General features: G+C 42.6%; 1 protein-coding gene across 10 annotated transcripts in view; it reads right to left on the bottom strand.

Moving 5' to 3' along the window:
* The window catches only part of acsm3 (acyl-CoA synthetase medium chain family member 3), a 44563-nt gene extending 23276 nt beyond the window's left edge, over window positions 1–21287 (bottom strand). The window contains exons 1-8 of one of the 10 annotated variants that reach the window (XM_063059295.1): window positions 20475–21166; window positions 15111–15193; window positions 11083–11150; window positions 10306–10570; window positions 9479–9689; window positions 7654–7861; window positions 4226–4369; window positions 1838–1994 (exon numbers count right to left, since the gene is read on the bottom strand). In XM_063059295.1, coding sequence (XP_062915365.1) covers window positions 1838–1994; window positions 4226–4369; window positions 7654–7861; window positions 9479–9689; window positions 10306–10570; window positions 11083–11150; window positions 15111–15193; window positions 20475–20598 — 1260 coding nt within the window. In that variant the 5' untranslated portion in view covers window positions 20599–21166. The other 9 variants (XM_063059286.1, XM_063059287.1, XM_063059296.1 and 6 more) reach the window with 9 other exon arrangements.
* Window positions 21288–23931: the final 2644 nt, after the last annotated feature.

Genomic DNA, 23931 nt, shown 5'->3' with positions numbered 1-23931 from the left:
AGGGCCCCTCTCTCCGCCTGCCAGGGTAGGTCTTGGTGCTTGTTGGTGAAGTCTGGTGATGAAGCATTTGGCCTCAAGCAGGACTGTACACAAAACTGCTAATAAATAGCTGAGTTATTCTTGCGGGGAAACAGCAGTGTAGTGTTTAGCACAATGCTTTACAGTACTAGTGACCGGGGTTCAATTCTTGCCACTGCCTGTATATTCTCCCCATGAGAGCATGGATTACCTCCGCGTGCCTGGGTTTCCTACCACAGTCCAAAGATGTACCAGTTGGTAGACTAATTGGTCATTGTAAATTGTCCTATGATTAGGCTGGGGTTACTGTCACCATAGCTCAAAGGGCCTATTTCACCCTGTATCCCAACAAGTAACTAAATAAATAAAAGAGTTTAAAAACAAACATACTTTATTTCTTTAAATTTCAAAATGGAAGTCCTGTACCAGGATTGTTATTCTTGACTTGGAAAGATCTTGTTCCTGAATTCCAAGCCTATGCCATCATACAGTACATGAGCAGGTCATAAATATTTGATATAATGGAGCTGGTCAGAGTGAAGCTCCATCACATATATCTGTTTTAAAACTCAGTTTTAAGAGATGATTCTGAAGTATCTGGTCCAACTTCACTGAAGGTGCGATTTAACCTGGAATGTTATCATGATCTACTGGAGTTGCAACACTTTGATGTGTAAATCGTGCATAGAAGTGGAACTAATTTTATATTGTCAGCACATCAGGATCCATTAAACATCACAGGGCACCAAATAGCATATCTTATTTAAGGCACCTATCTTTGTATATTTAAAAAAATGCTGAACGTTTATCAAGAGCAACACACACAAAATGCTGGAGGAACTTAGCAGGTCAGGCAGCATCTATGGAAATCATTGAACAGTTGATGTTTTGGGTCAAAACCCTTCATCAAGACTGGAAAAAGAGTGGCGGGGGGGGCGGGGTGGACGGGGGAAGAGGCCAGAATAAGAAGGTGGGGGAGGGAAAGGAGTACAAGCCAGAAGGTGATGAGTGAAGCCAGGTGGGATGGTTAGAGGTAGGGAGCTGGGAGGTGACAAGTAGAAAAGGCAAAAGGGGCTGGTGAAGGAGGAATCTGATGAGAGAGGAGACTGGACTATGGGAGAAAAGGAAGGAGGAGGGACACTGGGGGAGGTGATAGGCAGGTGTGGAAAAGAGGTAAGATGCCAGGGTGGGGAATTGAAAAAGAGGGAAGGAGGAGGGGATTAAAATTACTGCAAGATGGAAGAATCAATGTTCATGCCATCGGGTTGGGGGCTACCTAGATGGAATACGAGGTGTAGCTCAGAGCAAGGAGCACAATAGTATTGATATAAGTTAGAGCAGAGAAATTGCAAAATAGGGAGAGCACGTCTATAGATGAGATCAGGAAATAATTAAATAAGAAAAGGAAAACTTCCTCAAATATTCCACTTAACAAACGTGGGAAAGGTATCACAATGACCAATGTTTGAGTGGTATTCAAACATTGACAAACTACAGTTTATGGAGCATTATGATCCTTTCAGTGGAAAATAGACGTCTGTTTCAAAGAGGAGGAAGCTTAATCAATGAAGGTAATGAGAGGGAATGCTTGGCAGCATCATAACTTTAAATAAGAACTAATGCAGTCAGTCATGTGTACTGCAATCAGAGTGTACAAAGGAATACTTCATTTGGATGCCGATGGAAAACAGTCAGTTGTGGATTAGCCAACAGATTTACTCAATGATCCACACCTCCAGCAGAGATTATTCTAACATATAACTATTCTATTATAATCTCTCTCCAGAGATAAAGGAAATGGTAGGATATAGCTTCTTACTTGCAAAACTTGTTCTGGATTAAACTGACGCATGCTCAAGGCAAAAACACAAGATCCTTGGATCCATGGTGTAAAGACATTGTTCCACAAGGACTTTGCCCAGCCAGTATCTGAGGTATTCCACATCACATCTGAAGTTGTGAGGTCCAACCAGTACCTGGTAGAGGGCATCACTGTAGTCAACCTTTTGCCACTTGATTGTAATAAAACATATTTTAGAAATCTAGCTTGGGGGTTGGGGATGGGTTTGATGCTCTTGTTGCCAATGCGTGATTTTTTTTGCATGGGTGGGTGTTTGATGATCATGTTGCTGTTCTTTGATAATGTGAACCTTCTTAATTACTTGAAGAACCATTTCAAGTGAAATATGAAATAACAGTATTGAACTATAATGACCAGGAAGATATCAGTTTCAATTTTTGAGCTTAATAAGTAGTTGATACCCAGTAGCAATTTTGATATTAGTGATCTTGTGGTCACTACATGGGTGCAGAAACATAGAAAATAGGTGCAGGAGTAGGTCATTCGGCCCTTCGAGCCTGCATCGCCATTTATTATGATCATGGCTGATCCTCCAACTCAGAACCCTGCACCAGCCTTCCCTCCATACCCCCTGATCCCCATAGCCACAAGGGCCATATCTAACTCCCTCTTAAATATAGCCAATGAACTGGCCACAACTGTTTCCTGTGGCAGAGAATTCCACAGATTCACCACTCTCTGTGTGAAGAAGTTTTTCCTCATCTCGGTCCTAAAAGGCTTCCCCTTTATCCTCAAACTGTGAGCCCTCGTTCTGGACTACCCCAACATTGGGAACAATCTTCCTGCATCTAGCCTGTCCAATCCCTTTATAATTTTATATGTTTCAATAAAATCCCCCCTCAATCTTCTAAATTCTAGAGAGTATAAGCCTAGTTGATCCAGTCTTTCATCATATGAAAGTCCTGCCATCCTAGGAATCAATCTGGTGAACCTTCTTTGTACTCCCTCTATGGCAAGAATGTCTTTCCTCAGATTAGGGGACCAAAACTGCACACAATACTCCAGGTGCGGTCTTACCAAGGTCTTGTCCAACTGCAGTAGTACCTCCCTGCTCCTGTACTCGAATCCTCTTGCTATGAATGCCAGCATACCATTCGCCTTTTTCACCGCCTGCTGTACCTGCATGCCCACTTTCAATGACTGGTGTACAATGACACCCAGGTCTCGTTGCACCTCCCCTTTTCCTAATCGGCCACCATTCAGATAATAATCTGTTTTCCTGTTCTTGCCACCAAAGTGGATAACCTCACATTTATCCACATTAAATTGCATCTGCCATGAATTTGCCCACTCACCTAACCTATCCAAGTCACCCTGCATCCTCTTAGCATCCTCCTCACAGCTAACACTGTCGCTCAGCTCTGTGTCATCCGCAAACTTGGAGATGCTACATTTAATTCCCTTTTCTAAGTCATTAATATATATATTGTAAACTACAGGGGTCCCAGCACTGAGCCTTGTGGTACCCCACTAGTCACTGCCTGCCATTCTGAAAAGGTCCCGTTTATTCCCACTCTTTGCTTCCTGTCTGCCAACCAATTCTCTATCCACATCAATACCATACCCCCAATACCGTGTGCTTTAAGTTTGCACGCTAATCTCCTGTGTGGGACCTTGTCAAAAGCCTTTTGAAAATCCAAATATATCACATCCACTGCTTCTCCCCATCCACTCTACTAGTTACATCCTCAAAAAATTCTATGAGATTCGTCAGACATGATTTTTCTTTCACAAATCCATGCTGACATTGTCCGATGATTTCACTGCTTTCCAAATGTGCTGTTATCATGTCTTTGATAATTGACTCCAGCATTTTCCCCATCACCAATGTCAGGCTTTCTCAGGTTTCTCTCTCCCTTCTTTTTTAAAAAGCAGGGTTACATTAGCCACCCTCCAATCCTCAGGAACTGATTCAGTGAGAACAAGGAGTGAGATAAAAGGATTAAAACAAAACTAATGTTTCCCTTCTGAATAGCATCCTTAAATTCTACCAAAATGCACATAGATAGAAGCTAGGTGAGTCTAGGTTCAGATTTGACAGTAGCGGGTTTCATAATTAGTCACGGTCACTTTCTTGAATCTTGCAAGAAAAGTCTCATGCTTTATGAGAGAATTAACATTGTGCGGTAACACAGTAATTGGAGAGACAAGGGAGGCTAGACAAGGACTATAAGAAAAATAGTGAACCTATTATTTGCTGCAACAACACATTTAGAATTAATCATTCAGGCTTAAGCTTTAATAAAGCTCTAACATTTAAAAAAACATTCTAACTCATAGGTTTCAGATTTTACATTGCTTATTAAACGTTCTCCAGATTAATGGTACACAATTTTATTTTCTGACCTTGCAGCCACTGTCAAGCCTATACCAAAACCGGAATGTGTGTGAAGAACCATCTTAGGAGCGCCTGTGGTTCCGCTGGTAAAGAAAATGATCAATGGATCGAAACTCTTGGTCTTTGCACATTTGTGGTCAGAGGATGCATTTCTTAAGAGAAAGAATTCAGACTCTTGTCAAACCTGTAACTTTTCATTCTGAAAATTCAACAGTGAGGTACTTTCACTTGTCAAACAATAACAACATCTCTAATGAATTCTTTTTAAAATAATCAGATGTCCCCATGCTCTGCAACACAATATAATGGAACAGAAACTGGTATTAAGCCACAGAAATTGTTAGCAGGACAGATAAGGAAAATTTGATCAAAGACCTATATGCTGGAAGGAGCATTTTAAAGGAGGAGTGATAGGTAGATGTTTAGAGGACTGGACTCTAAAGCTATGGAACAATGCAATCCAGCAGCAAGATGGGGTACACATGATCACAGTGTCCTCTCAGGGTCCAATCAAAGGTATAATTGTTCTTCCTTCATGTCTTTCGTCACAACTGTAAGGTACTGATGCATATTAAGAACACCAAGTACTACAGCAGGTGTACCCCATCAGCGAGTTGCTTGATAGCAGAGAAGCTTGACTAGTTGTGGTCTGTGTTGTCACCTGCTGCAGGAAGATGTCAAGTCGGTGCGCGGAGGTGGTGGACAGTCTAACAATGGTGCAAGTAATTGTCTTTGACATTTTCCTTATGACTGCCAGACCCTGTTGGATGTTGGTAATGCAGAGCACTGCAAGTCTGGTTCACTGGTTCATTGGTGAGATTGATGGTGGGGGAGCTGCGTGGCCTTGGTTGTGGCGTGGACCAGGCCTCATGCTGTGGGGTTGCCTGTTGCAGCTGCACAGGGGAAGGGACGGTGCAGGCAGTGAGGTGTGGCAAGTGTCTATGGGTTGGGGGCTGACCCCTTCCATCCGTGCTGCTCTCCAGTGTGAGCACAGTGGAAGACAGCTGGATTGTGTTCTTTTGCGGCTGCATTAGCAGGTGGTGATTGGATGGATGCAAGCTTGTTCTTGCCAACAACATCCCATGCACCATCTATCTACAAGACTTGACACTAAGGTACTTGGGTTATATATTTTTTGTGTGACTGTATGTTTACTGCTGTTGTAATTATATGTGCTATATGTACCTTGTGCTGTATATGACTGTTGGTACTGTATTTTGTACCTTGGCCTCAGAGAAATGCTGTTTCATTTGGCTGTATCATGGATATTCATGTATGGTTGAATGACAATTAAACTTGAACTTGAACTTGAGTTGCAAAGCTGCAGTGATTAAAGTCTGGTGCGCCCAAGAGGTTAGAATCAGAGAAGCACAGATATGGAAGTGAACTGTCGAGCATTCAAATATCAAGAACAAAGTTTCTGGAGAGCATAATCTTGTGTAGTGGATGGAAAGGTGCACAGGAATGGTCAAATGCAGAAGTAACTAAGGCACGTATGAAGGTTAGAACTGCAGATGATCTGAAGCAGAGTGGATCTCAATAACATTATGAAGTTTGCAACAGGTACCGTTTGTATATGAGCAGATATCAGAATCAGGTTTAATAGCACCAGCACATGTCGTGAAATTTGTTAACTTAGCGGCAGCAGTTCGACATAGAACATAGAATAGTACAGCACAGTACAGGCCCTTCGGCCCACAATGTTGTGCCGACCCTCAAACCCTGCCTCCCATATAAGCCCCCACCTTAGATTCCTCCATATACCTGTCTATGTTCAATGCAATACATGGTAATATAGAAAAAAACTGTGAACTACAGTAGGTGTGTATATATATTAAATAGTTAAATTAAAAAAGTAGGGCAAAAACAAAAAAAATTAAAAGGAATTTGAGATAGTGTTCATGGGTTCAACGTCCATTTAGAAATCGGATGTCAGGTCATGCTCTCTTCTCATTGCTACCATCAGGGAGGAGGTACCAGAACCTGAAGGCACACTCTCAATGATTCAGGAATGGCTCCTTCTCCTTTGCCATCAGACGTTCCTGAATGGACGTTGACCCCATGTACACTATCTTACTACATTTTCCCTCCCTTTTTGCACTACTTATTTAATTTATTTATAGTTAATTAAATTAATTAATTTACTATGTGTTAAATTAAATTGTAATGTACAGCTGCTGCATAACAACAAATTTCATGACCTATGACAGTGACATTAAACCTGATTCTGATAAATATGTGGTATGACGAGCTTTACATTACTCCACCATGGTAAAGGTTATTGATTGCATTATGCTGGGGTCATGAAGCTGAGGACTAAAGGTTTAAATATGGCAAATCCAAGCGGCACTTTCTGGTTTAATAAAAGCACAGGAGCAACCCGCGTTTGAAATTTCTGTCAATAATTATGATTTACATGAATGATATTGTGAGACTCAGGTTCTAGTCACCACTTGGAGAACTATCAGCTACTTCTAATTCTTAATTGTGAATCTGTGATGAACTGCTGCAGACTGGCAGACTGTCAGAATGATGTGATAAAGTTACCGCAAACTCTAGGGATAGGCAGATTTAGACTCCCTCACAATTGTGCGTTGTGGTGCTGGGACCAGTTTAAGCGTCCTTTGGAATGTTTTCGTCATGTGTAAAATTGACATGGCTTGTACTAAAACTGATGACATAGGTACTGTATGTATTTTGTATGATCTACAGTACACTTGGCAATTTTATGTCCCATAGTTCCAGTATCCCAAGTTCAGTCCTGACCCCAGACTCACTATGACTACATGTAATCCCTCTGAATGTTGTTGGTAGGTTAATTAGCTGCTGTGTGTTAATGAATGTTGGTAGGCATATAGAACAGAGTAGGCTGCCAGGGAAATAAGTGGGGGAAGGAGACTTGAGTGCCAGTATAGACTTGATTTATCAAATGTTGTAAGAAACTATGAAACTATTAAATATGAAGTAATGGATTCAGATTTATATGTCATAGGTACATCAAAACATACAGTGAAATGTGTCATTTGCCTTAACAACCAATATAATCTGAGGATGCGCTGGGGGCAGCCCACAAGTGTCGCCAGACATTCTGGCACCAACATTGCATGCCCACTATGTTCAGCAGAAGAACACGAGCAAACAACAACAAGACAACAAAACAAAAACTGCAAAACAAGCCCCTTTTCCCACCTTCCCATCCACCCCCACACAGACAGGCTTTCAGCCCCATTTAATGCATACTGGTATTCCAATCCATTAAAACTACTTGACAAATAATTCATGCTGTATAATTAGTAGAATGTTTGCTATTCTTTGTACTAAAATGATTGATTAAACTTTCTGAAAATAGCTAATATTTATACATATATTTGAAATGCATTTCTTCTGAGGTGCTGCAGCATCAATCATTTTAGAATGGATTCATACAAGTACTAACCGGTAAAGATCATGGAAATTCAGCCATCCCTTTCTGTATTTATGTGATATGATCATCTTTGCTTTGAGCGATGGGCACTTGGACATCACTACCTCTACTGAATCTGCCAGTACGTCATTTGTAATGATACATTTTGCATTGGATGCCTGCAACCTGTATAAAATGTCTCTGGGAGTTAGCTGGCTTGTTCCGGGGATCAGTACAGTACCTTGGAGAAGAACAAAAAAAAAGCTGCCTAAATATTTGCAGTTAGTAACTAAAACTTAATTGGAACGAATTGAAAGCTCACATTTGACAGGATTTATGAAAACAAAATGTGATACAGGTTGGAAATTTGAACTCAACATAAGGGTGCCTTAGGGATTCCATCTCTGGATTTTTCCCCTTGGGGTTTACTCCCGAATCCTTCCCCATGAGTGGGTATACCTGCACGGCAGTGGAGGTTTGAGATCAGAGTTACTGAGTGAACACTTAAGATAAACATTTGAGTAACTTGAAAGTGGTAGTGAATATTTTAGTTTGCCTTTGTTTTGTTGATAAATGGTTAACAGTTTACCCATAGTTGGTATTTTGTATCCCCTTTACCAAATCCGTGAACCTAACATTGCTTGTTGCAGGGAATTAGGTAAAGTGTTCACCCAGGCCACCTATGTGCAGCACACCTCCAAACTTTCCACGGCCCTGTTCACACAATTCCACGGTGACCCAGAGAGAGTGAGAACATATACAGTATGTCGGTGCCAGAAGCTGGTACCATGGCACCAGAACGAAAGGGTTGCAGTGTTCTTCGAACGGGTCAATCGATAACTAACGTGGCGGCGGCAGCTTCCTACCAGCCGATAGTGTTAACCCTTCATATTACAATGCCGGGCATATTCAAATCAAATCAAGTGTAATTATCATTCAAGACATACCCAGATACAGTTCAACGAGACAGTGTTCCTCGATATTGGTATTCAGCAATATTAGTTACACTTGGGAGCTAAAGCTCAGAGAGTCAGAGCAGTAGCCATGACTAATTGAATAAAGTTATGGAATTTTTTCCTGTACTGCTCCCAGGGTGAGTGAAACTCACTGAAGTGGTAAATTTTGCTGCTACCTTCCTTTCATTCACAAAGTAGGTGCTTCATGAATGACCTTACCTCAATTATAAGGTCAGAGGTAGAGATGTTCACTAATGATCATAGAATGTTCAAATGAATTAGCCTTAATGCAGCAAAAATGTCTAAAAATTAAACATACACTCAGAGGCCACTTGATTAGATACAGGAGTGGGAACTGATGTAGTCTTCTGCTGCTGCAGCCCATCGACTTCGAGGTTCGATGCATTTTACATTGAGATGTTCTTCTGCACATCACTGTTACAACGTTTGGTTATTTGAGTTACTGCTGCTTTCCTGTCCGTTTGAACGAATCTGGCCATTCTCTTCTGACCCCGCTCATTAACAAGGCGTTTTCACCCATAGAACTGCACTCAATGGATTTTTTATATTGCACCATTCTCTGTAGATTCTAGAGACTTGTGTGTGAAAATCCCAGGGGATTAGCAGCTTTTTTAGATACTCAAATCACCCTGTCTGGCACCAACAATCATTCCACGGTCCAAGTCACTTAGATCACAGTTCTTCCCTATTCTGATGCTTAGTCTGAACAACAGCTGAACCTCTTGACCATGTCTGCATGCTTTTATGCATTGAGGTGTTGCCACATGATTTGACTGATTAAATATTTACATTAACACATTAACAAGGAGGTGTACAGATGTACCTGATAAAATGGCCACCAAGTGTATGTCTCTTTGCACTGTTCAGTTTAATGTTCTTACCTGTTCTCATGCATGCTGCATTCAACAGCCACCATTCTGGAATGACAGGCAGGATAACAATAACTCGATCAGTTGATTGAAGATTGCATGCATCAGATAAGATATTGGCCACCTTCTTGGAGTAAAGAGCAAGGTCCTGGAAGCTCCATTTCACTTCTTGTCCTCTTTGATTGAGCCACCACAAAGCAGGGTTTGAACCTCTGCTTCCATTCTATCAGCAGAAATAGCAATGCAAAAGTAAAATCTTAAGGTTATCTGATTAAGAGCACATCACAATGCTTTCCCAATGTAAAAACATCGTAATCAATTTAGTTTTTCAGAAACATATTCTTCAAACAAGCTTGCTAATTATTGGCACTGCAATAATTTGAATTTTGTATTGCAAATTCTCTGCAGCAACATGCCATATTTCTAATGTCTGTGTTTTTTTTAACTGGATTTAAAATAATTCGTGTTTTTGTAACTTCTTGTAAATTAGGAAAATCATTTTATCTCCTCTACTGGTTGTTGCGACCTTGTGGCATGTCAGGAGGCAACCTTGCCATTTCTTTAGCGTGATGCTCAACCCAGCATGGAAGGAAAGCGTGCAAAGAGGCGGTCGGTTTCAAACCTGGGACGACTCGCCTCGAAGTCCGACTGCACCACTGGGCGGCTACCTCTACTGGTTGTCACGTCATAAAGTTTAACTAAACTTATCAAACCTTTAAAAAAAACAATATAATTTAAAAATATTTAAATATAATTGAAACATATTGTTGAATCCATAGAATATTTAAATTTTAAATCACACATTACCGATTTGGCACCTAAAAATGAACTGTCATTACCTTTTCCATGTCACTCCATTTATCAAGGACATCACTTGCAAAATTGAAGTATTTTGGCACTTGTGGTTTGTACTCTTGCTTCATCGATTCATAGTCTGTGACGTTTTTAGGTTTACTCTTCTTATTATCTGAGAAGAATAGTCTTACATGTGTCTTTGGTATCCCAAAAGCTCCTCGATTGCAATTAGACAGGTAGGATGAATTGACACTTCCTACTGGTAGCTTCAGCACGCGAAATGGAACAAATAGGATGTTCATTCTGTATCTTGGGAGAAAAGAGAATCAAACACACAATAAAGACAGACATACAGCAATGATACGTAACATAGAGGAATACAGACCATGAACGAGGTAACTACATTAATTATTAAATCAAATTGGGTCACTGAGTTACAATGTTATGCTATGTACTCAAATTCAAATTCCAGTCACGAGGCATTTGGACTCTAACTTGTTTTTCTCAAGTACTGAGTATCATTGTCATCATTATGTGTAGTGTTGAACGAAGTGGGCGAACATGGTCTTTGACCATGATTGCTCCTGGCATGCTTTTCTACATAAGTAGTTCGCCATTGCCTTCTTCTGGGCAGTGTCTTTATGAGGCGGGTGACCCCAGCCATTATCTATACTGTTCAGAGATTGTCTGCCTGGAGTCAGTGGTCACTTGTGATGAGCACCAGCTGCTCCTATGACCATCCACCACCTGTTCCCATGGTTTCACGTGACCCTGATTTTGGGTGGGGGGTTGCTAAGCACGTGCTACAACTTACAACTTACCTAAGGGTGACCTGCAGGCTGGCGGAGGGAAGAAGTGCTTTACAACTCCTTTGGTAGAGACGTATCTCCTATAGTGAGCAAGCAATGAGCATATGGACTAAATGGTGCAATAATGATAAAAGAAATGCCAGAGCCTAATTTCAGGGTTTTAAGAAAAATAAAGACTATAACACCATGAGACATAGGAGTAGAATTAGGCCATTCAGCCCATCAAGTTCTGCTCCGCTGATTTAGTTTTCTCTCACTGCCACATTCTCCTGCCTTCTCGCCATAACCTGCAGCACAAATCACGCTGCTTGAATATCCTTTGTTGAACATAAACATGACCAATGTTCAGACAATAGCAAAAAAAAATGCATACTAGTTGGTCTTTGGAGGCTGTTTAAAGATCAGGAATGGGTGTTAGGATGACGCTTCATGTGATCAAATCACCAAGGTATGTTAAGACATGCTTTGTCACAACCAAGACAACAAATTTGACACTTAATTTCTGCAACTGACCTCAAAGGAATACATTCAGAAAATATAATGAAACAATTAAGGCAGTATAGTCGGAAGACTATAACTGGTGGTACACCTTGTTTCATTAAAAAAAGAATCCCAATATTTGAAGCATTTGGATAGGTATACGGAGGGAAAGGACTTGGAGGGTCATGAGCTGAATGTGGGCAACTGATACTAACAGGGAGGATGCTGTGCCCGGCATAGAACGTGATGGGCCTTGCTCTAATATTCTATAACATAGGAAAAGAAAGTCTACAACTGCTGTAAAAATTATATAATAACAGATCATTAGTACGTTAAATTTTCTACCACCTAAATTGGAATGTTTCCATTAACAGTGAAAGCAATAAATTTAGAATTGTACCTGAATTGTCTTATGTCTATTTTATTTTCCTGCCACTTGAGCATACATTACTTGGAAGAACCACGTTGAACAATTCAAAGACAGAGTAGTTTGTGACACGTGCCCCTCACCCTGGAAGGCCGGGGTGAACAGATAGATTCTAAAATGGGCATGACTTTAAGACCATAAGATATAGGAGCAGAATTATGCTATTTGGCTCATCAAGTCTGCTCTGCTATTTCATCATGATTGATCTATTTTCCTTCTCAGCCCCAATCATCTGCCTTCTCCCCATATCCCTTCATGCCCTGACTAATCAAGAACCTGTCAACTTCTGCCTTAAAGATGCCCAATAACTTGGTCTCCCCAGCTGTCTGTGGCAACAAATTCCACAGATTCATCACTCTCTGGCTAAAGGATTTCCTCCTTATCTCCATCCTAAAAGGACGCCCCTCTATTTTGAGGCTGTGTGTCCTCTGGTTTTAGACTCCCCCACCATAGGAAACATCCTCTCCACATTCACTCTATTGAGGCCTTCCAACATTTGATTGGTTTCAATGAGGCCACCCCTAATTCTTTTGAATTCCAGTGAGTAGAGGCTCAGGCGTCAAACGCTTCTCATATGATAAGCCTTTCAATTCCGGAATAATTTTCACGAACCTCCTTTGATTTCTCTCCAATGTCAGCACATCTTTTCATAGATAAGGGGCCCAGAATGGTTCACAATTCTCCAGGTGAGACCTCACCAGTGCTTTATAAAGCCTTAGTATTATATTCCTTGTTTTTATATTCTAGTCCTCTTGTAATGAATGCCTTTCTCATCACTGACTCAACTTCCAAGTTAACCTTTAGGGAATCTTGATGAGGACTCCCAAGTCCTTTTGCGCCTCAGATTTTTGAATTTTCTCTCCATTTAGAAAATAGTCTACGCTTTTATTTCTTCTACCAAGGTGCATGACCATATACTTCCCAATACTGAATTCCATCTGCCACTTTGCCCATTCTCCTAATCTGTCCAAATCCTTCTGCAGCCACTTTACTTCCTCAAAACTGCTCCTCCACTTATCTTCATATTGTTCACACTTGGCCACAAAGCCATCAATTCCATCATCCAAGTCATTGACCGACAGTGCCCAACACAGCCCCTGTGGAACACCACTTGTCACCGGCAGCCAATCAGAAAAGGATCCCTTCATTCCCACTCTGCCTCCTGCCAATCAGTCAAGGCTCTATCCATTCTTGTATCTTTCTTGTAATACCATGAGCTTTTAACTTGTTAAGCAGCCTCCTGTGTGGCACCTTGTTAAAGGCCTTCTGAAAATCCAAGTACTGTACACAACATTCACCACCTTTGTCTATCCTAACGTGTTATTTCTTCAAAGAATTCCAATAGATTAGTCAGGCAAGACTTCCCCTTAAGGGAACAATGCTAACTACAGCTTATTTTATCATGTGCCTCCAAGTACCCCAAAACCACATAATTAACAATAGACTTCAACATCTTCCCAACCACTGAGGTCAGACTAGTTTGGTTATAATTTCCTTTCTTTGGCCTCTCTCCCTTCTTGAAGAGTAGAGTGACATTTGCAATTTTCCATTCCTCCGGAACCATGTCAGAAACAATTGATTCTTGAAAGATCACTACTAATCCCTCCACAATCTCTTCATCCACCTCTTCTTCAGAACCCTGGGGTGTACTCCAACTGGTCTGGGTGACTTATCTACCTTGAGACAATTCAGTTTCCCAAGAATCTTCTCTCTGGCATTGGCAACTTCACACACTTGAACTTCCAGCATACTACTAGTGTCTTCCACAGTGAAGACTGATGCAATATACTTATTCAGTTCATCTGCCGTTTATAGTCCCCCATTCTACCCCTCCAGCATCATTTCCTAGTGGTCCAATATCTACTCTCGCCTCCTCTTTTACACTTCAGGTATCTGAAGAAAATTTGGCAACCTCTAGGTATCCTAATTACCCAGTCACACAAAATATGATGGATAACTGTGCTATTATTATGGATTTAACATATAATTCCTGCTGTCTGTTGCTGAGTGAAACTTTTCTTTCCACTTCCAATCTTTACCTAGACTCTTCATTTATATGCCTGTTGGATCAAGTGTTCCAAATTTTCAACCAGTAGCTTATGAATCTGGATTAGTAAATTTATTATTAGTGTATTATATGAACAATCAGGCCACATTTAATTGACCTACCTACCTACTCCCTGTTACACGCTGGCACTTAGGCCAGCAATGAAGGTCTTCCATCTGTGGCAGTGTTCAGTGCCTCCTTTATCATGTAAGTAGCTCAGTCTTCACTACTATCAGTCATGCAAGTCCCAGGTGGAGACTCAGGAATGCTTTCATGCACATATGTAGAAGGATTCTTTAGTTCTGTTTCTGTAAGTTTTGTTTTCTCGGTCAGGATTGTTAGCCCTGAGCTGAACCCCCAAATCTGGAGGACCAGTGGACGCCTCTACCCTTTGACCTTTTTGGCATGGGTGACCCTATCAAGAGCCAAAGCATAAAGCCCTGACTCCAGCCAACATAGCTCTCCAGGTCATTGAGACACGCAAGCCTCCAAACACTAAGTCAAGGTTGTGGTGCTCTTGGATCCATTTAAGTGAGCAAGAGTTTAAATAATGAAATGAATAAAAGCATAAAATCTCTGTACAATTCCCTTTCTGTATCTTTTAATGATTGCTATCCCAGTTCAGCAAATAATTGTTCAATCAATAAATGTTTAAATGAAATCTGCTTTTGATGATTAGACAGCTTTACTAAGGCCAATGTCCTAGTTATGCTATAACTCTGCACAGTATTCATGTGCATAATGCAATACTGTAGAATTTTAACCAGACAGCCAACTGCTCTTTGGACTAGCACAGTGGTATCCACCAGAATGAAACATGATCGGAAATCATTCTGAGAAATTTCCTCACCTATATGCAGCACGTGGATGGCTTGGTCAATAATTCAGAAACAAGCTATCAAAAGATATTTTAAGTATACTCTGATTATAATTCCATCATGGACAGTCTCAAACCCAAATGTGAAAGGAGGAGGGTTGGGCATGGGGCTAGCAACCCCATCCCATAAAAGCCCAGAGCTACAGATACAAAGTTCCAAAGACCTCATCCCTGGGAGAGGAAGGATACACTAAGAAGATGGGCTATACCTGGGAGAATGCGAAAGACTTGCCCAGGACAGAGGATTCTGATGAGCTGCTATCAGCAGCCTTTACCCAGGAGAGATGATGGGCTTAGAAGACAAAGAAGAATGCTCTGATTATACAATTTATGCATTACAGAACTGTAAGGTGACTAGAAGTACTGTAGGCTCCTTTAAATGAAAATGTTATTATCATCTATGGGTCTTCTATAATTCCCCCAGTCTATTCATGACAACAGTCAGCACTCCACCTTCCCCGTCTCATCAATTCTTAATTTTGAAGTGTGCACACGATCGTAATCTCAATGATTCCAGCAAATGATCATATTTTCTTATTGCATTAACTCAACGTTCCCAGACGAACCCATCCTCTCCTCAGTCATCGTTACTCCCTGATATTCCTTATACATTAATAGTGAACCAGATTTCCTCCAGTAAATTCACAAATGCATTTGTGTATGAAAACTATTGTGTATTTAATATTTCAGTAATATTTGAATCATCTTGTGTGCGTGTATTTGTGTGTATGTATATATATAGATTAGGCATTCTTGTTTGTTTAAATAATTCATTATGGGTTTTATATATGTGAATTGTTTACATCATCATGCTACCATGTGATACGTGTGCACCGAGCTTAAAGTAAACACAGTTAGACACATTTTAGACTACTATGTCTTCCTTTGAATTAATTTAATGTTTTAAGTTACAAAACATAACAAAAGCCATTGTTAATTTTCATAGGTGCCTGTTATAGTAATAGTTACTAACAGAATTAGTAACATAATGCCATTTATCCTCTCTCATACTCACACGCACAAATTTAAAGTCTTCTCAGTGAAATTAAAGATTAACATGCAACCTTCCTAGCATAACTTGCAGATTTCAGTTCAGCGTAGTCTTGAAATTAACGTGTAGAAAAATTGTTTTAAGTACCACTTTCTATTCCATATGTTACTGTAAATCCAGGTTCCTCTACGTTCTTGATTCCATTAAACAGACATGGCTTTCCATCCACTTCTCACTTGTTTCGGGTTTATGATCAAATACATATGAAAATATACATCCATTAAAATTACTGCATGTGGACCAATTGATTCATGAAAGATAAAACCTCAAATCATTTTTAAAAATAAGAGTTATTTCAATGTCTTGTCTAAGATCACATCTACTCTTTGAATTGAAAATTGCTTTACATTTTCTTTTGAATCATTTGACACTTTACATTTTGATAATATGACTTACCATCAGACTGAAGTAAAATTCCACAGGTACTTTGTCTAAACATCTTTTATCAACCTACTGATTCCCACGGCTATCTTGACTATACCTCTTCCCACCTATCTCCTGTAAAAATAATATTCCTTTTTCAGTTCCTTTGCCTCTGCTACATCTTTTCACAGGACACAGCTTTCCACTGCAGGACATCAGAGATGTCATTCTCCTTCAAGGAACAGGGTTTTCCTCCCTCCACTATCGATGCTGCCCTCATCTGCATCTCCTCCATTTCCTGAATGTCCACACTCACCCCATCTTCTAGCCGCCTTAACAGTGATAGAGTTCCTCTTGTCCTTATCCACCACCCCAACAACCTTCACACAACACATCATCCTCTGCAACTTCTGCCATCTCCAAAAGGATCCTACCACTAAACATATCTTTACCTCCCCCCACTCTGCTTTCCACAGGGATTGCTCCCACCATGATTCCTTTGTCCATTTGTCCCTCCCTACTAATCTTCCTCCCGACACTGACCCTGCAAGTGGCCTAAGTGCTACACCTGCCCATTCACCTTCTCCCTCACCTCCATTCAGGGCCCCAAACAGTCCTTCCAGGTGAGGCAACACTTCACCTGTGAATCTGCTGTGGTTGTCTATTGTGTCCAGTGCTCCTGATGTGGCCTCCTCTATACTGGAGAAATCCATTGTAAATTGAGGGTACCGCATTATCCAGCGCCTCTGCTCCATCCGTCACAAGCAGAACTTCTCGGTAGCTAAACATTTTAATTCCGATTCCAACTCCAACATGTTGGTCCTTGGCCTATCCTTATGTCAAGATGAGGCCACCCTCAAAGTGGAGGAGTAACACCCTATATTCCATCTGGGTAGCCTCCAACCTGATGGCATGAATATTGATTTCTCCTTCTGGTAAAAAAAATTCCCCTCTCTTTCCTTCCCCTCATCCTCTATTCCCCACTCTGACCTTTTATCTCTTCTCATCTGCCTATCACTTCTCCCTGGGTCCCCTCCTCCTTCCCTTTCTCCTATGGTCCACTCTCTTCTCCGATCAGATTCCTTCTTCTCCAGCACTTGACCTTTCCCACCCACCTGGCTTCATCTATCACCTTCCAGCTAGCCTCTTTCCCCTTCCCCCACCTTTTTATTCTGGCATCTTTCCCCTTCCTTCTCAGACTTAAAGAAGGGTCTCGGTCTAAAAAGTCGACTGTTTATTCATTTCCATAGATGCTGCCTGACCTGCGGAGTTCCTCCAGAATTTTGTGTGTGTGGCTTTGTTTAAACTGACACCTCCATCATTCTCCCCAAGGAGAAGCATAACTCACATGTATCTGTATCGCAATCAAATAAAGGAAATTACAGAGGCATGAGAGAGGAGCTTGCCCAGGTGGACTGGAGGAGGATACTGGTGGGGATGATGGCAGAGCAGAGATGGCTGAAGTTTCTGAGAATAGTTCACAAGTCACAGGATGGATATGTCTCACAGAGGAAGAAGTCTTCAAATGGCAGGGGTAGGCAACTGTGGCTGACAAAGGAAGTTAAGGATCTGGGGTTGAGGGGGTAAACAGCTTTTAGTTCCTCGGCATAAACATCACCGAGGATCTCACGTGGTCTGCACATACTAGCTGTGTGGTGAAAAAGGCACAACAGCAGCTCTTTCACCTCAGATGGTTGAAGAAGTTTGGTATGAGTATTTCCAGCAATTAATAAGCCTGCAACTTTCAAAGTACATTCAGTACTGAGAAGAGTTAATCATTATTGTCTAATTTCAGTAATGCGTGCCAGTAGCAAAATATGGGCTTTGGGGATTTTTTTTCCCATGGCACTGGGACTGGTTTATTTTGAATTCACAGCAAAGTAGTCATGGTTTTACTTCCTGTTATTTGAGCACACACTTGTTTGTATATAAACTCTGTGGCCACTTTATTTGGTACCTACTTTACCTAATAAAATGGCCACTGAGTGTATGTTCGTGGTCTTCTGCTGCTGTAGCCCATCCACTTCAAAGTTCGATGTGTTGTACATTCGGAGATACTCTTCTGCACAACTCTGTTGTAACGCACAGTTATTTGAGATACTGGAGCCTTCCTGTCAGCTTGAACCAGTCTGGCCATTCTCCTTGGACCGCTCTCATTAACAAGGTGTTTTCACCCAACTGAACTGCTGCTCACTCAATATTTATTTGTTCTTTGTACCAATCTCTGTAAATGCTAGAGACTGCTGTGTGTTAAAACCTCGGAGATCAGTAGTTTGAGATACTCAAACCATCCCATCTGGAACAAAACAGTTATCCCATAGTCAAAGTCACATAGATCACATTTCTTCCCCATTCTGATTCTTGCTCTGAACAACAAATGAACCTCATGACCACGTCGGCATGCGTTTACTCATTGAGGTGCAGCCACATGATTGGCTGATTAGATATTTGTATTAATGAGTAGGTGTACCTAATAAAGTGGCCACCGAGGGTTGAGTCAGAGCTGGCCCTTCAGCCCAACTCATCCATGCCAAATGTGTTGCCTGGCGAGGGGGTCCCATCTGCCTGCATTTAGTCCATAGCTCCCTAAACCTCTCCCATCCATGTTTTCAAACTTTGCTGATGTCCCTTTCTCAACCACTGTTTCTGGAAGCTTGATCCATTTATGCATCTCCCTTTGCAAGAAGAAGCTATCCCTGATGACCTTCTTAAATCTCTCACCTCTAATTTTAAACCTATGCCCATCTTGATTTTAGTACTTCCTTCACTGGGAAAAAGACTATGTGCTTTCACCCTGTCTTTGCCCCACATGATTTTATATATATTCTATCAAGTCACTCCTTGATCTTCTGCATTGTAGGGAATAAAAGACCTAGTCTACATTATCTCGATAGCCCATGGCACTCGGAGTAACCCAGAGATTACTACACTTGAGCTCCAGCCTTCTAGGTTCTCTTCTGACTCCTTATATTCATTGTGCAGGACCTCATCCCTCTTTCTGTCTGCGTTGCTGGTACCATCACGCACCACAACCCCTAGTTGCTCACTGTCCCCCTTGAGAATGTTCTGAAGCCACTCTGAGATGTCCTTGACATTAGCACCTGAGAGACAATACACTGTCCTGACATCTGTAATGGCCAATTCTCCCTTACCCACTGAGTCTTGAACCAGTCACATTGCCACCTACCTAGCTACTGCTGCTGTGCCCAAAAAGAACCTCCTGCAACCTCCCCTCCCAGCAGTATCCAGAAAGGTATACTTATTGCTGAGGGGAAGGTCCACAGGGGAATACTCGTTTATTTCCCTTACTTCTCCTGGATATTACATAACTATCTACAGCCTGCTCCTTAGGCATGACTGCCTTGCTAAAGCGCTTGTTTGTGATCTTCTCAGCATCCCAGATTATCCTAAGTATGTACAACTGCAGATCCAGTTCCTTAATATGGTCCGTCAGGAGCTGTACTTGGGCACTCCTCCTACAGATGAAGTCCTCAGAGACACCGGTAGTCTCCCTGATCTGCACATATTGCAGGACCAGCACAACACTACCCTGATATTCCAACCACACTCACTCTAAGAAATAACTTACCAAACTTCACCTCTTTTCTTCCTCTGCTTAGCCTCCTTGTGCTATATCCTTTTGAACAAAAGCCTCACCTCCCCACTCTTACATTGGCCCATTTTCACAATGGCTAATCTAAAATTGCTGCTCGGCAACCCCACCTTCCTTGGTTAAAGTGCTCTCTATTAGCCACCTAATGAGACTCTCTCTTAGCTGCTGATTCCTGTAAGAGTGAAACCAACAAGCAAGACTTTTTAAAAGTAATATTTATTTGGCTGTATTCAGAATCTAAGGTTAAGAATGTTTAAATGAAGACTTTATTACACAGCTTTAATAAAGACAATGCTTTAGTGATTCTATTATGCTTCACAGTGTTTACGTGCACCGGATTAAGAATGTCCGATTTATAGACAAACCCACATACAAAGGAACTCCAACAATAGTATTAAATTCAAACATCTGTTATATGTACAGTACAACCAGTATTGTGCAAGTCTTGGGTGCTAGTGTGCTAAAGACCTCTGCACGGCAATGTAATAATTTTATGTATTGTACTGTTCTGAATGATTGCTGCAAAAGAATTAACTCATGACATACCTGAGTGCTGATAAACCTGATTCTGATATGGGTCTGTGTTGTGGACTGAGAGTGGGAAGGGGACAGGGTGAGGGTTATCATGGCTGGGAAAAGTAGGAGGGAGTGGGAAGCACCAGAGAGACATGTACACATGATCTGGACAAGGTAGAACTGTTCCCTTCTGGACAGATTTGTAACAAGAGTCCTGATGAAGGGTCTCAGCCTGAAATGTTGACTCTTTATTCCTTCCTCTCCATAGATGCTGCCTGATTTTCTGAGTTCCTCCAGCAATTTGTGTGTTGTAACAGATTAACTGATTAAAACCAAGAATTCCTTGGTAAGAATATATGAGAAAAATGAGTAAGATTCAGACGGACTGGCAAGTTGATGTGAACTGGCAAAGAGCTGTTCGGCACAAGGAGCACATTTCTGGGGGGGGGGGGGGGGGTTGCTCGCTCGGTCGCTCGCTCCCTCCGGCCTGAACAGTCGTCCTCGGCCCGGCCCGGTCTGGCGCCCACCGGCGGTGGCGGCGCATGCGCACCGGAACAACCTGCAGCCTGCCGCCTGCCGCTCGCGCTCAGGAGGAGGCGCCATAGAGCGGGAGCACCGGTCGCCGGTAGTCTTCAGTGACACCTTATCTCCGTGACTTTATTTCGGTCAAAACACTCCGTTTAAATGACTGGCAAATAACTATATCGATTCGAAAAACAAAGAGGAATGCAGGCTACCTTATTCCATACATCAAAGTTGCTGGTGAACGCAGCAGGCCAAGCAGCATCTATAGGAAGAGGTACAGTCGACGTTTCAGGCCGAGACCCTTCGTCAGGACTAACTGAAGGAAGAGTGAGTAAGGGATTTGAAAGCTGGAGGGGGAGGGGGAGATGCAAAATGATAGGAGAAGACAGGAGGGGGAGGGATAGAGCCGAGAGCTGGACAGATGATAGGCAAAAGGGGATACGAGAGGATCATGGGACAGGAGGCCTAGGGAGAAAGACGGGGGGGGGTGACCCTGAGGATGGGCAAGAGGTATATTCAGAGGGACAGAGGGAGAAAAAGGAGAGTGAGAGAAAGAATGTGTGCATAAAAATGAGTAACAGATGGGGTACGAGGGGGAGGTGGGGCCTTAGCGGAAGTTAGAGAAGTCAATGTTCATGCCATCAGGTTGGAGGCTACCCATACGGAATATAAGGTGTTGTTCCTCCAACCTGAGTGTGGCTTCATCTTTACAGTAGAGGAGGCCGTGGATAGACATGTCAGAATGGGAATGGGATGTGGAATTAAAATGTGTGGCCACTGGGAGATCCTGCTTTCTCTGGCGGACAGAGCGTAGATGTTCAGCAAAGCGGTCTCCCAGTCTGCCATTCCCATTCTGACATGTCTATCCACGGCCTCCTCTACTGTAAAGATGAAGCCACACTCAGGTTGGAGGAACAACACCTTATATTCCGTCTGGGTAGCCTCCAACCTGATGGCATGAACATTGACTTCTCTAACTTCTGCTAGGCCCCACCTCCCCCTCGTACCCCAGCTGTTACTCATTTTTATGCACACATTCTTTCTCTCACTCTCCTTTTTCTCCCTCTGTCCCTCTGAATATACCTCTTGCCCATCCTCTGGGTCCCCCCCCCCGTCTTTCTTCCCGGACCTCCTGTCCCATGATCCTCTCGTATCCCCTTTTGCCTATCACCTGTCCAGCTCTCGGCTCTATCCCTCCCCCTCCTGTCTTCTCCTATCATTTTGCATCTCCCCCTCCCCCTCCCACTTTCAAATCCCTTACTCACTCTTCCTTCAGTTAGTCCTGACGAAGGGTCTCGGCCTGAAACGTCGACTGCACCTCTTCCTATAGATGCTGCTTGGCGTGCTGCATTCACCAGCAACTTTGATGTATGTTGCTCGAATTTCCAGCATCTGCAGAATTCCTGTTGTTTACCTTATTCCATTTTGATTTAATTATTTTTCTGTCGATCTTGCCTTAATCTCTTGCTACTTCTCAAATTCACGTCCAACTTCGCCCAAGTTTAACCTCAATATCAACAAATTCATGACCAAACACCCGCTGTAGTGCTATCTGCAATCAACTCGCGTCTAGCATTCCCGCACCAGATGTGGAGGGTTTAACTTAACTGGCTGTGGTGTTCCCGGACTTTGCAGTGTGAGCAGGGTAGGGCGAGGAATGAGAAGTCCGGTTCCTCAATTATCCCTTAAAAACCTTGGCAGCAACATGAACCATACCTCTATTTAAAATCGGTTTATTGTTTGATGAAACCACTGTTGGTAAAATCTTAGATGGCGTGCCGTAAAGGAAGCTTAGAGGGGTGGGATACATACATTGGTTAATTGATGTCGCAGCAACAACCTCACACTCAGCATCGGCAAGATATGGCCTTCAGGGAGAGGAAGTTGGGGAAACATATCCTCATTGAAGGGATTGGTGCATGTGTAAAGGGTGAGTAGCTTCAAGTTCCTGGGTGTGAACATCTCGGAGGATCTACCCTAGATCTAATACATTGAATACATGAAGAAACCTTGCTCTTTTAGGAGTTTGCAGGGATTTGGTATGTCACCAAAGATTTGAAAATTTCAATATTCTGTATGTACTGTAGAGACCACTGTTTGGTATAGATGCTTAAATGCATAGGATTGGAAAGAGCTGCAGAGGGTTCTAAACTTAGCCAGCTCCATTACAGGCACAATCCTCCCACCATCAAGAACATCCCCAAGAGATGGTGCCTCAAGAAGGTGTCACAAGGGGCTGCTGGGAACAGACCCAAATGCAGGACACAGACACTGAAGTACAAGGAACAGGACCTGACTAGAGTAGGGACATGACAGGATACAGACAAGGAGCAGGGACAAGAACGCAGACTAGGGCTTGGACCCCGAGCCAGAGACTGGGCAAGGACCCAGACCCTGGGTCTTGCCTCGGGCTCAGGCCCCTGAACCAGGCCTGGACATGACATGACTGCAGGACTGGAGACTGGGGTCTTTGGACTTGGAGACAGGCTGGGGTCTTGGGTCTTGAGGCTTGAGCTTGGAGACAGGCTGGGGTCTTGAGGCTTGAGCTTGGAGATAGGCTGGGGTCTGGGGTCTAGGATACTTCGAGGCTTGGGTATGGACTCCGAGCCAGAGACTGGGCAAGGACCCAGCACCTGGGACTTGACTCAGGCTCGGACTCCAGAACTAGGCGAGGGCAAGACAAGGCTACAGGACTGGCCATGGCTTGGATGTGGAACTCCTGGGTAGGGCAAGACACAAGGACAGGTAAAGGCACATGGACAGGACTCGGATAGGACTGGACTAGGCATGGACTGGACAAGGACCTTCAGGAGCACAGACCCTTGGACTAGAAGAGACAGGAGCACAGAACACAGAGCCGGGACCCCTCCTTGGGAACAGGACATAGGGCTAGGACTCACACACATGACACAGAGCCAGGACTCCTCCTGGGGAACAGGACATAGGGCAAGGACTCACACAC

This window comes from Mobula hypostoma, chromosome 9 (genome assembly GCF_963921235.1).
Source record: "Mobula hypostoma chromosome 9, sMobHyp1.1, whole genome shotgun sequence".
Lineage (NCBI taxonomy): Eukaryota > Metazoa > Chordata > Chondrichthyes > Myliobatiformes > Myliobatidae > Mobula > Mobula hypostoma.
Note: the sequence above shows the minus strand (reverse complement) of the source record. Positions and strands in the feature narration are given on the sequence as shown.